Source organism: Sander vitreus, chromosome 8 (genome assembly GCF_031162955.1).
Source record: "Sander vitreus isolate 19-12246 chromosome 8, sanVit1, whole genome shotgun sequence".
Taxonomy (NCBI): domain Eukaryota; kingdom Metazoa; phylum Chordata; class Actinopteri; order Perciformes; family Percidae; genus Sander; species Sander vitreus.
Window position 1 is genome coordinate 14,361,487 of NC_135862.1, and position 15,420 is coordinate 14,376,906.

At 39.3% G+C, this 15,420-nt stretch overlaps 1 protein-coding gene across 1 annotated transcript; it reads right to left on the minus strand.

Annotated features, from left to right (window-relative positions):
• Window positions 1-8: 8 nt before the first annotated feature.
• Window positions 9-13,498, minus strand: idh2 (isocitrate dehydrogenase (NADP(+)) 2). Its single transcript, XM_078256943.1, has 11 exons — window positions 13,255-13,498; window positions 8,265-8,356; window positions 7,533-7,698; window positions 6,337-6,497; window positions 6,067-6,210; window positions 4,772-4,908; window positions 4,355-4,506; window positions 4,078-4,190; window positions 3,706-3,803; window positions 3,523-3,615; window positions 9-419 (listed from the first exon to the last, which is right to left on the minus strand). The coding sequence occupies exons 1-11, from the start codon at window positions 13,367-13,369 to the stop codon at window positions 335-337; spliced, it is 1,356 nt and encodes a 451-aa protein (XP_078113069.1). The 5' UTR covers window positions 13,370-13,498; the 3' UTR covers window positions 9-334.
• Between the last annotated feature and the right edge of the window lie 1,922 nt (window positions 13,499-15,420).

Genomic DNA, 15,420 nt, shown 5'->3' on the forward strand with positions numbered 1-15,420 from the left:
TACCAATAGTGGGTCAAACACTGGATTTATTGTCAAATATGTTTGACATGGGCTTCAGTCCTGCACAAGGCATTACACAGTATTGAATACAGTACTTCACATTACAAAAATAAAACCTTGCAAAAAGTGGAACAGATAGTTAGGGAGGCATCAGGTGGAAGCACAGTTCTCAACTATTTTAAATTCTAAAAGAATACTACATAATCTTATAGACAGTATTGTTTCCTTCAGACAAAATGCAAGTTGATTTATTGACCTTTTAAGTTAAAAATGAGGTACAAAAACCGATGAGTGACACTGCCATCTCCAGGCTAACTATATACTTTCAAGTCCGTTACTTGCCGAGGGCTTTATCCAGATTTGTCTTGATGGCGTCGAGGAAGTCGGTGGTATTGACGTAGTGCTCGTTCAGCTTGACACTGAGAAGTTAAGACAAGACAGAGCAGATCAGAAAATTCTGTACACTACTTTAGGAAAAAAAGACAATACTGTAGCAATACAATCACCTTTCTTACCTACAATAACCTTTCTTATTTTATTCTTATTATTATGGTTGTTGGTTAATAAAAACAGCATCATAATTATCAATACCTTCATTATCATTATTACTTAGAATGAGCAAGCTGTGTGATATGAGCAACTTTAAAGGAACACGCCGACTTATTGGGACTTATTCACCGTAACCCCCAGAGTTAGACAAGTCGATACTAGGGTTGGGCATCGTTTGGATTTTAACGATTCTGATTCCAATTCCAATTCTTCCTTTCGATTCTGATTCTTTGAGGGGTGGAGTTGAAACGGGTCACATGCCTATTTTCACAAATAAGAGGAACGTTTTATTTTGATTCAGTGGTGGTTTGCAGTTTTACAGCTTTTTCAACGTAAAATAAAGCCACATTAGAGCGCTGCTTACTCTGCTCCAAGGCTGCAACACAACAAGCGCCTGGCTGCTTCGGAAACCAAAACTTGGGCATATTAAATTGGGAAGTGATGATCGGATTTGAAAGCAAATCCTCCAAACGATTAAAAGAAACGATTCCGATGGAATCGTAATTTTTGAAACGATTCCAATGGAATCGTAATTTTTGAAACGATTCCAAGTAGGAATCGGTTCTCGATGCCCAACCCTAGTCGATACATACCCTTCTCATCTCCGTGCGTGCTGTAACGATGTCTGACGCCCCCAGCATTAGCTTAGCCTAGCACAGATCATGCAGGTAACTGGTTCCAACTAGCCGACTGCTCCGAATAAGTGACAAAATAACACAAACATGTTCCTATTTACATGTTGTGATTTGTATAGTCACAGGGTGTACAAATAATAAGGTCACATGAGACACAGCCATATTCTAACCGTATACTAAGTTGGAACTATATTATAAGAAAGTGGAAGCACTGCTACTTGGGCGGAGTGATTAGCGCAACACCGAAAAGCACAGTTACTTCTGTCAACAAAACCAATGTGAATAGCTAGTTAGTAGCAAACGTGACTGGTGATCATGGCATTATTTGTACACCCTGTGTCTATACAAATCACAACATGTAAATAGGAACATGTTTGCGTTATTTTGTCACTTATTCGGAGCAGTCGGCTAGTTGGAACCAGTTACCTGCATGATCTTTGCTAGGCTAAGCTAATGCTGGGGGCGTCAGACAGCGTTACAGCACGCACAGAGATGAGAAGGGTATGCATCGACTTGTCTAACTCTGGGGGTTACGGTGAATAAGCTAAAGTCCCAATAAGTCGGCGTGTTGCTTTAAACACAGTATGACTTGGTGCTACATGACAGTATGACATGACAGCGGTATTATTTTTAAATGGAGGTCCTCCTGTATGTGTCTCTAGTTTGCTGAGAATAGTGTCTTTAATGACAAAAATAACAAGCAATCACTGGCAGATGTGTGAGCTGCAATGCCTCATGGATAAAGGGAAAGTCAAGATGTGCTCAAGTTAGTAGGTGAGCTGATGCTAACAGCTAATATAGTCTGTCATCTACCAATCATGTGCAGAAATGAGATGGTGAACGACAGCACATACCTCCACCAGGGCTACGCAACCCTCCAGTAAGGGTTTAATTCAATGCTTAGAAAATCTTTTATCTGTACCTGGATGGACAATCGTGCAACACGTGTGCAGTTTGTTCTTCATCATTCATGTGCATTTGTTCATTAGAAATGAGCAAAAATGCACCCCTAATTAAAGCACGAGTGCAGAACTTTTACATATGAATGAACGGCCGTTACATTCAAGCACATTCTTACAATACATACATTCTTGCCAAACGAGTTCACACAATGATTAAGTCTATCATCGCCAGGGAAAGCTCGCTGTATTTCTCAGTATTTCAGAGTTGTGGTGTCCCTGGAAGGATGCCGCTACAGCCTTTTTGTACTGAGACTGAGTAGTTTATATCTCCACAAAAAAACTTCATTATATGGGCAGTACACAAAGTGCCGTCAACCAACCTTGCTTATTCACTCACAGTTCTTCACAGAGTAGTTGCTCATACTGGTTCTGATTGGTCACACAGTATGTCAGTCTAACTGTATTACCCAATACCTTAAAAGAGGAAGTGGGGCGAGACCATGGCGATGCAGCGTTATTATAGATTTGACTGTTGTTTGTGTGATCACTCTCACTGCCAAAAGTTCCACAATCCAGCTTTAATATCGCTAATACTAAGAATCCTGTATGTCTACAGAAGACCACACTGGCTTAAACTCGCAGGTCAGAATCAGGGCAAATAACACCCTGTCTTATGTCAATGTTTCAGACTGATAGTGGAGGTTTAATCCAAGGGAATATTTGCATTCAAAATCTGCCATTGAAGGCACCAAATTTATAGGCTTCATGTCCGAAAACATAAAGATGCTCCGTGGAATAAATGGATACATACTTCGAATCAGGGCTGCAACTTCTGAGATTTTGTATGATTGATAAATCTGCAGACTATTTTCTCAAATTTGCTTGGTGGATAAAAAATTGTGAAAAATGGCCATTACAAGTTCCCAAAAACATTCGGATCAGGTTCAATTTTCTTTGGTGGTCTTCTTTTTAATATGTGGCTCTAGTATCGCTAGCAAAGCATCAAACCGAGCCACTGACATTCTGAAGTAAACTTTGAATCGATCGGGATAATCCCGCAGCTCCTTGATAAGCTCTCTGCGCAATCTCACGATTGGATGGACCCAATTTATTCCTATTTCTTTTTCTCTTTTTAAGAAGAGAGAGGGCAACAAAATCACCTTCGCTGTTTGAAGACTCCATTTTGTATTGTTTTGTTGTTTTTGTTTTGTAACGGATTAATTAATACACATTGGACACATTTTTAGGATGACAGATACGAAGAAAACGCATCCGGACTTTCGGAGAGTGCAAGGACCTTAACAGTCAAAAACCCAAAGGTATTCAAATTAAAATGATATAAACAGAGAAAATCAGCAATATTTAGGATAGTAGTAGTTGTTGATGTTGCTCTGACCACTCTGTAACATACGTATTAACACACTAAATTAACTTACTTGGACAGGCCGTGGATGCAGCCTGCGAGGTCCTTGGTCATCGTACCGCTCTCAACAGTCTCGACACACACCCTCTCCAGAGTCTGGGAGAACCTAAACAAAAGACAAAGACATTTAGAAAAAAAAACATGTTCGTCCCAGGATCTGTATGTTTCCTACAACAACAACAGCAACATCTCTTACTTGATAAGGTCGGGGTTCCCGTCAAGTTTGCCACGATGCTCCAGGCCTCTTGTCCAGGCAAAAATGCTGGCAATGGGGTTGGTGCTGGTCGGCCTTCCCTGAAGATGAGGGTTATATTAGCGTTTGTAACTATTACACAGAACAAGAATGTCGTTTTTAATTTTAATGAATGTAAAGCATTATATATTTACTTGTTTTGGGCATCTATAAGCATATTTCTCAATCTCAAGTTTCACCACATGATGGCAGTATGACCCCACAGATTACACTGTTTGCGAGGCCATAATTTGGCTTCATGCATTTTCGGTTTCAGTGCCCAGTTGAAATGTTTTCCATTAAAGAGCCATTAGATTGATAAAGATGGTAAGTAACCTTCTGGTGCTCGCGATAGTGCCTGGTCACAGTGCCGTGAGCGGCCTCAGCCTCGATAGTCTTTCCGTCAGGGCACACGAGTACTGATGTCATCAATCCCAGAGAGCCAAAACCTACAACAGGAAACACAGAATGCAAAAATACTTCTTTAATGCAACCCCCATCTGCTCAAAAAACTGGCAGGCATCTCAAATGCATATAGGTTTCAGTATTTCAACATTATTTTCCAACACAATTCCCAAGAAGCAGTAGTCGTGTTGCTTTCCAAATATCTCACCCTGTGCGAGGATATCGGACTGAACATCTCCGTCATAGTTCTTGCAAGCCCACACAAAGGCTCCAGAAGACTTCAGCACTTGGGCGACCATATCATCAATAAGCCTGTGCTCATACCAGATCTTCAGTTTGTCAAACTCGGGCTTGTAGTGCCTGTAGGAAGCACAAACCACAAAAAAAAGCTACTTCTTGCCATTTTTTCCTCCTTATTCTACAACATTTAAGTGAAAAAAGTGGTTTCATTTTTCTATATGATTATACGAAATCCTAATTATTGTATTCATTTTGTAAACAAGAATAAATCAAATTTTTTTTAGTTTAGTATTTCACTTATGAAAGAGAGCAAAAAAGTAGTTTAGCAAAAACTCTTTCATGTGTCTATTTGTGCATAAAAAACACAAAGACAGAAGACACTCACTTTTCAAAGATATCCTGGAAGATGTCTTTAAATCTGCCATCATAGGCTTTAAGAATGGTGTTCTTTGTGCTCATGTACAGGGGCCACTTCTTGCCAATAGCATACTGGAAGCAGCTGTGGGCAAAGCCTGTGATCGACTGTTGTGGGAAAAAACACAAACAGCTCATGGCAGCCTTATCAGTAGTACAGGGGTTACAACAACCTTCCCCTTGACAAGTTGAAAGTCATCTACTATGACCTCTGATGTCGTTAAATCAAACAGAGCCCAGTCGATGAAGGCAAACAAAACAGCAGCGAAGCAGGTTGAAAAGTGGTTAGTCCACTGCAACGACTGATGTGTCGATTCTGCAGAAAGCCTTAGGCACAATGTAACAGCAGTTCTCTTTAAGCATGAAAAAGTTATTGAATTCAAAGTTTAGGTATAGGCATAAGTACTAACAATATGCCTAAATGGGTAGCGATTGGGGTAGAAATTGGAACCACAGGCAAGAATTAAGCACGTTTATATTAGTTTGTATTCCTACTATTGAATTGTTTTATCTTAAAGCAACAAATACAAAGACAGGGTCCCACGCACTTTCTTAAGCTTTCACCTACACCATTTCATTAGCAAACAGACATTTCAGTCTGACAAGCATCTTACTCAGGTAGGAAGGACTGCTTATCTATTATCGTGGCTTTTAGTACACAATCGTCCCTCAAGACTTTTGTAGAGCACAGAAGCAAATCTTGTGTGTTAAAATGAGAAAACGTAAAGCTATTTCTTACCGTCCACAAATCCCATTAAAAAGATTAATTGATGCCACTTACTAAGTTTTTGTCTAGCCAAAGCCTGATATATCTTGTTCCTCTGTGCCATAGAGCTCCATTGTTGTCCGAAAGATATTACAAACACATCAGTGACCAGTGATCAGTGCAATGGGTATGCCGACCATCATAATTGGGGATAATTATGATGAACATGGGAACTGTAGTTTATTTTGAGTTGACCACATACACCATCCTGCAGCCATACATTTTCACTAGCACACCTAATCTGCAGTGGAAAAACAGCCCCCTACGAATACACCATTCACTGCTGTTTGAGTAATATTTGCTAAAAACTACAGTACCCAGCTGTTTAGGGAAATAATTTAGCCTTTTTCCTTTCTGCAGCAGGAACAAATGGGCTTGGGGCTGAGTGTCAGGGACGCAGTGGGGTAGTCAAAACGTATTGAGAGAAGGACTTACACATTGTTGCTGCTTGTTTTTTTATGGGATTTGTTGAAAAGAAGGCAACAGAAGCACAAACTCACCTCATCTGTGTTGTACATGCCCATTCCACAGCCACCAGCAGGAAAGTCATAGACCTCCCACTCCTTGCCTGCACTACCATCAGCAGGTGAGAAAATCATCTTGAATTTGCCGGGTTGGTCCACAACAAAGTCTGTTGCTCTGTACTGTAGAAGAAACACAGTAGATTTCATTAACTTTTATTATTGTATTAACTATTATTTCATTTCCTGGTGTGGTTGTTACTGTAAACTGAATTGCTACATTCTCTTCAGCATGTAGAGGAGACTCACCTGATCACCGAATGCGTGTCTGCCGATGGTGATGGGCTGCGTCCAGCCTGTAACAAGCCTGGGAATGTTGTTGCAGATGATTGGCTCACGGAAGACGGTGCCGCCCAGAATGTTCCTGATGGTACCGTTGGGGCTCTTCCACATCTTCTTCAGGCTGAACTCTAATTACAAAAACACAGAAATTACCCTAAGAACAGCATGTAAAGGACATTTGAGGCCGATACTGATATTTGAGAGTTTAAATTCCCTAAAATTAGTTTTTGCAACATTTGCTACCAAGAAATTTATTGGTGACATGGTTTTAAAAACATATTTTTGGCATTTCTGTACTTTAATTTCTTGCCGTTTATCGGCCGACATGTTTAGCCATCCGACGTATCAGTTATATCTAATAGTCATGTTCATTGCCAGTAAATGCTTTTGATCAGCGGTTTTGATCCGGGACCCCCTCATGAATGTCCCTTGGAATAATTTGACGTAGCCTAATTTTTAAACTTCTATAGTCTTAGTTATGACAAAGAACAACAAGAGAAATGTATTAGAAAGATATTAGGCATGCAATAAACATATTTGCAGATAATCTTAGCATTACAGATTTGTTAGAACCTAATCTACGAACTATTATAGATTTAGAAAGTAAAATATTATTTTTTGAACTATGAAGTCTTAATGTAAAAAAAAAAAAGAAATACTAATTTTCATATCTATAAAATAATTTAAATGAATGATGAAGTGTCAGTCAGCTCTGTGTACCAACAGATCCTTTTGACTGGACATTTGAGATTTCTTTCAATCAAGGTCTGCTAAGCCTTTTTCCAATCAATCAGAGTTCTTCTCCCTTTCTAAAGACTTTTTTAATTGTGTACAAATGTCTTGCATTTTCTCGGCCGTGAACATTTTCCTTCATGATAACGGCTTAGACTATTCCACCTCAGTCTTTTGGTCTTAAGGACTTAAAATGCTCTAAAATCCTAATGGGACTCAACTAGTTAAGCCCACAGTAAGGATGTAAATCATGCTAGCACAAATATATTCTGTGTTGTCCCCTATATTGCATTCAAAATCTTTTGACTTGGAGTGAATATTACAGTAATAACAGACATTCAAATTTGCAAATTCAAGCTGCGAGGCAATGGGCACAAGTCTGCGATAAAGTGCTCTGATGTACAACAGGCTCTCAAAAACCTGTTACAGACCTTCCACTCTGGCTTCGTCGGGTGTGATGGTGGCACATTTAACCGCCACATTGTACTTCAGAGTGGCCAGGGCAGAGTCAATGGTGACTTGGTCATCAGTCTGGTCACGATACGGAAGACCCAGGTCATAATACTTCAGCTCAACATCAACATTGTTCAGGATGAGCTAAATGATGCAACAAAAACACAAATTAGCATCCACAATTTACTACAGCATCAACACTGCTTTGCCCGTCTAGAAAGCTTCTTTCAGTTCACTTTTCTGAGACACTAAATCAAATAACTTTAACTGAAGAAGTGGCTCTAAATGTATACAAATCAAAAATGTCCACAATGCATGTACAAGGTATTGTAAAAAGTGTGTGTGTGATTTGCATGTTATATGCATGATTTGGATATGGTTTATAAATTACACATTTACTGTTTGAACAATACAACTCAGAAAACATTCAGGGATTTCATCTGATGCTTCTCCATGTTTTCTTCCTGAGCCTGCGCACCATCTGCTCTCTCCGGAGGCAATAAGCCAGTGACTGAATGAAACATCCCCGAAGTCCCTCCCCCACATCATACATACATCATCTCCCACATAACCCCCCCCCCTCCACATCCACATGTCTCAGTCTGCACTATAAAAACAGGCGAGTCAGACAGCGCAGGCATGTCGTCCTCTGAGACTCACACCAGTGTTTTGTGTGTTTACCCCGCCAACCCTCAACGCCGCTTCATCACCTTCTCTTTGATAAACTCCCAGATGATCCTTGTCATCTCGTCTCCATCCATCTCCACCACTGGCTGGGCCACTTTGATGCGTTTGTCGGCATCTGTCAATCACACACAGAACGGTTCAAGCTTTTCATTCACAACAAAACGCTTAATTAGCCTATTTGGGGGTCAAAAACTGCTGAGCAACAATCATAAACACAGGAAACTACATTGATTAATAAAAAAAGAGAGAGATCCTGTTTTGAGGCATTTTGCAGAGGAGAGGCACGAGAGATTTCTGCGTCCTGTTTCCTTTGCATTTGTCAGATAATTTATGTGCCTCAGGAATAGCGCTGCAACTAAGGATTCTTTTCATTCTCAATTAATCATCTCATTTTAGAGATACTAATCTACGTCAATGCAACTGGAAGCAAAGAAGTTAAGAGACCACTCTGTCAAAAGTCATTGTTGGCATGAAAATAAACTCACACTTTAAGTTATTAAAGTTCAATGTTTAAAAAAAACTAACTTTAAAAAGTGGTTTTGTTCTTAAACATGAAATGATACACACAAGTTTTGTGAAAATTACATTCAGGATCCCAAGAAGTTTTTTTTCTACTTATTAATGTCACAGTTTGTAGAGTAGAGTAGTGTACTGCATATTAAAAGTTCACTCTTCTTAGCATTGATGTTACTGTTGGCCTTGAATTTGTATTTTTGGATGGTTGCAACCACAGGTTAGAGATACCCTGTGGGGATTTTGGCAACTAGTAGCACTATGGCTCAGTGTTTTAGTGGGTCCCGATTTGTTTGTACCAGATGCATGAGCACTCGGAAATGTAATGTAGACAGATTCACGCTAGAGCTGCAACGATAAATTGACTAATTGATTAGTTGCTTAACAGAAAAATAATCGCCAACTATTATGATAATCATTTAAAACGTAAAAATTGCAGACAGTGCTTTCTCTGTTTTGTATCACAGTAAACTGAATATCTTTGGGTTTTGGATAAAACAACATTTAAATGGTGTGACTGTGATGAACATTTTTTATTTTGACACTTCATAAACAAAACGATTAATCAGTTCTAATCATATCTGCTCTCATTCTGCTCAGTGCGAGTCCTGCCGGCAGGACATTTTGAGTGAATAGAAAAGTACAGGGGGAGGTGCAGAGGATCAAGTAACTCCCAGATTTCCCAGCCAAGTTAATGCTTCCCCACTGATACCCAAAGCCTTCCCAGAATAATGCAAGTAAACATAAGGAGCCTGGTGGAAAAGTTACACAACCAACATTTCCTTATATTGAATGAATTTATTAAAATATCAAAACCCTACTTGGGTTTATGAAGACATTTGAGCTAGTTGGGCTTATGAAGCCTCGGTAACACCTGTCATAACAGCCTCTGCTCTGTTTCCATGCTCCAAACATGATACATGAGCCCTGCCGACTTCAGATCAAGCACTGAAAATAACCTCATAGCAAAGACAGTTGGTACCTCTATGTTACAATTAAGTTTCTGAAAAGCATGAAGCAAACAGAAAGAAATAACAAAAGCAAAAGTATTAGCTCAGTGTTACTGGTGCTGGTGAGTTTTTTAGCCCCTTATTTCATGATGACAAGTATAGAGATTCTATCATTAGAGTTGAAGCGGTTTATTGATTAATTGATAAGTCGACATGTATTGAACATAGAAAACACTAAACTAGAAATCAGCTTTTCCAAACAGCTATCACACCTACTGTATATGCTGTTAATGAAATAAAGTGTCAGTAGAAATATTAACAGTTATGTGTTATGATCAGGAAAAATTAAGCACCTTATGAGCGGAGAAGGTGGACTGGATTTTGGTAATTTAATATTTAATAATACACTGTCATTTTATCTGCTATTCAAACAGTACAGGCTCTGCTGCACTGCATCATGGGTAAGTCATTCACAGCTACTGTTACTGGCACCATTTCTGACTCGTCCTAACCTAAATCTGCTCAAACATGGCTCTACTATCACAGTGCAGGGGGAGGGGAGCGCAGGAGGGAGCTGAGTTGGTTATGTAACTTCTGAATGCATCACAAACTGAACGCTGAAGGGCGAGCTGAATAAAAGTCATGTGGGCATGCCTGCCACATCATTTGCACATGCATTGGGGATAAGCCTGCAAGACTTTTGCCCCCGGCGGTAGCTTTAGAGAAACCAGTCATTTGCAGAAATATACAACCAACCAAGTATAAAATTAAAGAATTGCACAGGATATCATACCATAATCCACAGCTTAGCATGTTGATAAGCGCTGTCTGTTTTGACTCAAACAGCTGTAAAAGAATTTGCCTAAATGCAGTGTAAAAAAACAATTCAAAACTGGAAAATATCTGATGAAAGCATAAAGACTAACAATCTGACCTAGCATTCAGTGCCAGCTTTCAGTATTTAGCAGTTTTAAATACCCTCTAGCACACAGTATTTACAACTAATGTGGAAACTGAACTGTGAGGTTGGATAATGAGATCTTTACTATGTGCTCAACATTACTAGTGATATATACAGTATAGGGGCAAGCAGCCAAAGACTGTCTAAAACAATGTGTGCCTTGACAAGATGACTGCAACAACCTTTTTCTATATGGTCTCTCTGGTTAACTATCAACAGAGGGAGGAGAGCCTTAAACCCCTTAACTTTTAATCTTACACCAAGAAAAGGTTTTCACCACGTAAACAAGATGACTAAAACCAAGTTGCAGGCAAGACATTTGTGAAAAGGTCAGTTAATAAACTATTAAACCGCAAATACCATGCAACTTGTTACAGTAGTGTCACTCTCAATCATACTTTTGGCACACTGATTTGTAACCCAGATGATTTCGGCATTAAACACAAAACAAAATACAGTGACAATGCCTGCCACGGGCATATCTTAACAGATTTTACACCTATTGCAGGTATCTGTGGGACTACACTGTTTGTTTTATCAAGCTGAGACATACTTTTTGCATATTTACTACTCATTTCTACATCTACTTCGCTATTCAGACCACAACCTGCACTAACCATATATTGATTCTTTACTACATTTCAGCATTTAAATATTTCTGTCTACTCATGTATATTGTGCTACGATTGTTCAACATCACTATTTAGTACACACTTTGCACATGCTGTACATTGACTCTCTACTTCATCTCAGCATTTAACATTCATATAGACTATCTTTTCACTGTGGTATTCATGTTTCTACCTCACTACCTGGACAAATATTTGCACTAGCTGTATATTGACTTTTTACTATATTCAGCATTCTGACAGACTGTCTGTTCATGTTTACTGTGTTATTACTGATCCACATCACTAACTAGATCACATATTGCACTAACTGTACATTGACTTCACTACTTCTCAGCATTCATATAGACTATCTATTTATATATACTGCGTTATAACTGATCACTGGATCCACATCACTATCTTGACCACAATTTAATTTGCACTAACTGTATTCTGACTCTTTGCTACATCCCAGCAATGTTATAGATATATATATTTCATGTATATTATGTTATCACCATACCACTTTCGCATATCCATCGACTTACTGACACCTCACTTTGCGCCGGCTTGAACTGCCTACTTAATCTGTACCTTTGTAGCCTATTGTATTCTATACCTAAATAAAGGTTAAAAAAAATAAAGGTTAACAAAAAAATATAAATAAATAAACTTGGTGGTGTAAATATAATGGTTTAAACTGGGCTACTATCAATCAAACCTGACAGCTAGCTAGGTATACTACTCATGACTAATGACATCTTGATTCAATCCAACTTCAGAGCCAAAGTGCCCTTCACCTGACCCACTGCTTTGTAAACTGGTGGTGTTAGTTTGGGTTGCATGGAGACGTGTCTACAACACAAGAGCTTATTATATAGTTACAACCTGCTGTATGACATTTTGGATGTCTTTAGAGCTTAGCTACGTGATACATCTGGATCCCTGCTCCAAAATCACAGACCAAAAAAAGATTTTGGTTGATCTCCTGGTACTGATAAATAAAAAATATTACATTTATCAGCGTTTAGAGCCAACATGGAAGTAAAAAACCGCACAGGGTTTTACAGTAATAATGCAAGGGTCAGATGTGGTAAAATATGCAGCTCTGAGCTGTACTGTAAATGTAACCCAGATGGAAAACATTATGTAGGACAGCCGGAAAAGCGGCAGCCATTGCTCTCTTTAGCGGAGTCTCGTATGCAGTGGCTGACCTTGGCAAAAGTTTTACAAGTCAGCGTCGCAACTAATGACACGATGGCTGAAGAGCAGCTACTCGGTTTGGAGTTGGACAACTGATTTAACTTGGTTGACCATGGCTGTATTTTAGCCCCCCATCAGCGACGAGCAATAAAATGTCGGCACACACAGGCAGCTAAAAGCGGAAGATTCATTTCATACATCTGCTGCCAGGTTTCGCACCTTAGCAAACTTTCTCTTTGATTAATTCCTTCTTACGAAGAAGATTGGAGTGTATACATGCCCATATCTTTGCTGATAGTAGTAGTACGTTTGACCATTAACGTTTCATTCATTAATGTGACAACATAGCTTTAACACTGTCATCAACTGGACTCAAACTTTGAATGGGGAAGACAAAGACAGCTCTCTCCACGGCAGCTCGGCCATCATCTCTTGACGTCCACAGCCTCCGGATTATGTAAACATCCTCGACCCGTCATAAAACAACCATTGAGGCAATGGGAAGCGTTAAAAGCATCGATGCACCGAAACTCAAAAAACACTTATCACTATTAACAGCATCCCAGTTGGTTCACAGCACACGCAAGGTAACGTTAGCTAACATAATATTAGCTGCGTCGCTCGTCCGCCACCGGCTTCTAAAGGCTGACTGTTTATGTCGCCATTACATTGGCAAACATGAGCTACATTAAAAGACAGCATCTTAATACAAAGATGAAGTTAGCCGTTAACATTATGATGCTGAGGGAGACCCATGTTATCCCTCTCCACTCACAGTTTCTTTGTTGTAAAGTCTGGCAGTTTGCAGCCGGCGCAACCACCGCGGGGTTTCTGGAAAAAGCAGCGGCGGATCTCGAAAGAGAGTTGAGGACTTTCAAATATCCAGCCATGTTTCCCTGCACCCGATTAACTTTGAGGTTGACACTCGACGAACTCAGAGCAGAGAGAGGGCAAACGCTATGAGACTCCCTGAAATATACAGTAAGCAGGCAGCACCGCCCTTCTTCACATCACCGGCGGGACACGCTGGTTGCTACGTCAGAGTCGCACAGGCAGAGGAGGGACCGAGACTAATATAGGGGTTTAAACTGCAGCTTCTCCTCCGTCTGTCTGGAGGACAGTGCAGAGCAGGGTGAACTCTGAGCTTCTCATGGCAGGATAACCCCGAGCGAAGGTCACTGTCTGCCATCACGGCTGCTTCCACAGTAAATTTAGGTTATTGATTTATTCCCTCACAAGCTCAATATAACCACACATGGTTGTAAAAAATGTGACACTGATTATCTCAATGTGTAAGACATGTTTACTGTTCTATACAAAAAACGTAATCGGGCATCTTAAAGGGGCACTCCATTGATTTAGTATTCCACTTCCATAAAGTTGCAGGATTTATGAGAAATAGTTAATATTGTAGCAACATCATATGAAATATCTTGAGTGTCAGGTAGGGATCAATCCCCACATAACCCTGGTGACATCATCGGGGTAATTTTTTAGGAAACTTCAGAAACTCTCCAGTGCCATAGAAGACGTTGTTTGACTGTATTCACGGCTGAGTGGTACTCTGTGAACTTGATATGTAAAATCAGTAAAATGCCCCTTAAAAGCTTGCCAACACATGTCCTATGTGACTTGCTGAATATCTCTTGTACTCAATTTGTGTGTTTGCAGAAAAGCTAGGCGATATGGAGAAAATCAACTATCACAATATTTTTGACCAAACACATCGATGTTGATAGTGCGTTGATATTGTAGGGTTGACTATTGGTGCTTTCACAAAATATTAACACAATGAGAGTTTTCATAAATAATCACCAATAATGTGGATATAATGACTAAGTGGGTAAAGGAAAATAATAAAACAGTAACATGTGTCATATCACGATATTACGATATCCAAAATCTAAGACGGAATCTAGCCTCATATATTGATGTCGATTTAATATTGATATATTGCCCAGCTGTAGTTTGCAGGACTATTGTAATTCATCAATCAATTTACTGTAGATTTCCCACAATATGTAGGCTGCATTGTGTATTTGACTGTCTGCCTCCTCCGTAGACCTATTATAATGCAGAGATATAACGTATTATATGGGGTAAATGTAAACTAATGGTAACTGAAGGAAAGTAGCCCTAAAACTACTCACCACTAAACTGACCAAATACATAACATTTGCAAAAGTGGATAACAAATACACAGTACTTGCAGGCATATATGCAGTATAGCTGTTTTCCTTGTTAAAAAGAGATGGATAATGTGAAACAATATAATGTGATACATGTACGTGTATTGTTTATTCAATTTTGATAAAAATGTTTATAGATTCATCAAAGAAAACAAATGTATGTGTGCTACTATGCATTAGAAGATCCACAAATATACGGTGCATTCAGATCAGAAACTGCGAACTGCTTAATATATTTGCCCAGAGCAATATTTTTTCGTAAAAAAAAAGGAAGCATAACCTCACAGCAGGTTTTTTTTTTATTATTATTAGTAAGAAACACCCAGGTACATATTATGGTGTAGAAGGAGTTAACTCAAGAAAACATTAAAAACAGACATAAATTTATTGATATCCCCTAACTTTTGCAAGACGGGTACAGGATAGTCACATTCCAAAAAGCCTCGGCAGAGGGCTCTCTAATTTTAGCAAGGGAAGGTTACGTTACCATACTGGGAGAGAGACTGGGAAGTGTGCAGGGCAGTCATATGACAGGCTTGGTGGTGAGCCAGCAAAACAGACAGCCGGGTCACCTCTAAAGTACTCTTTCATTCGAGAACAGGGGCCTGCATTAACAAAGGTCAGATATGCAAAAGCCTAATAATACATGTCTATAATATACAATGTCTTGTTATAAATATAACATTACTCAATTTATGTTTATAACATTATAGAGAAGCTGTTTTGGTCCCCGAAATGCACAGTGTTGTCCT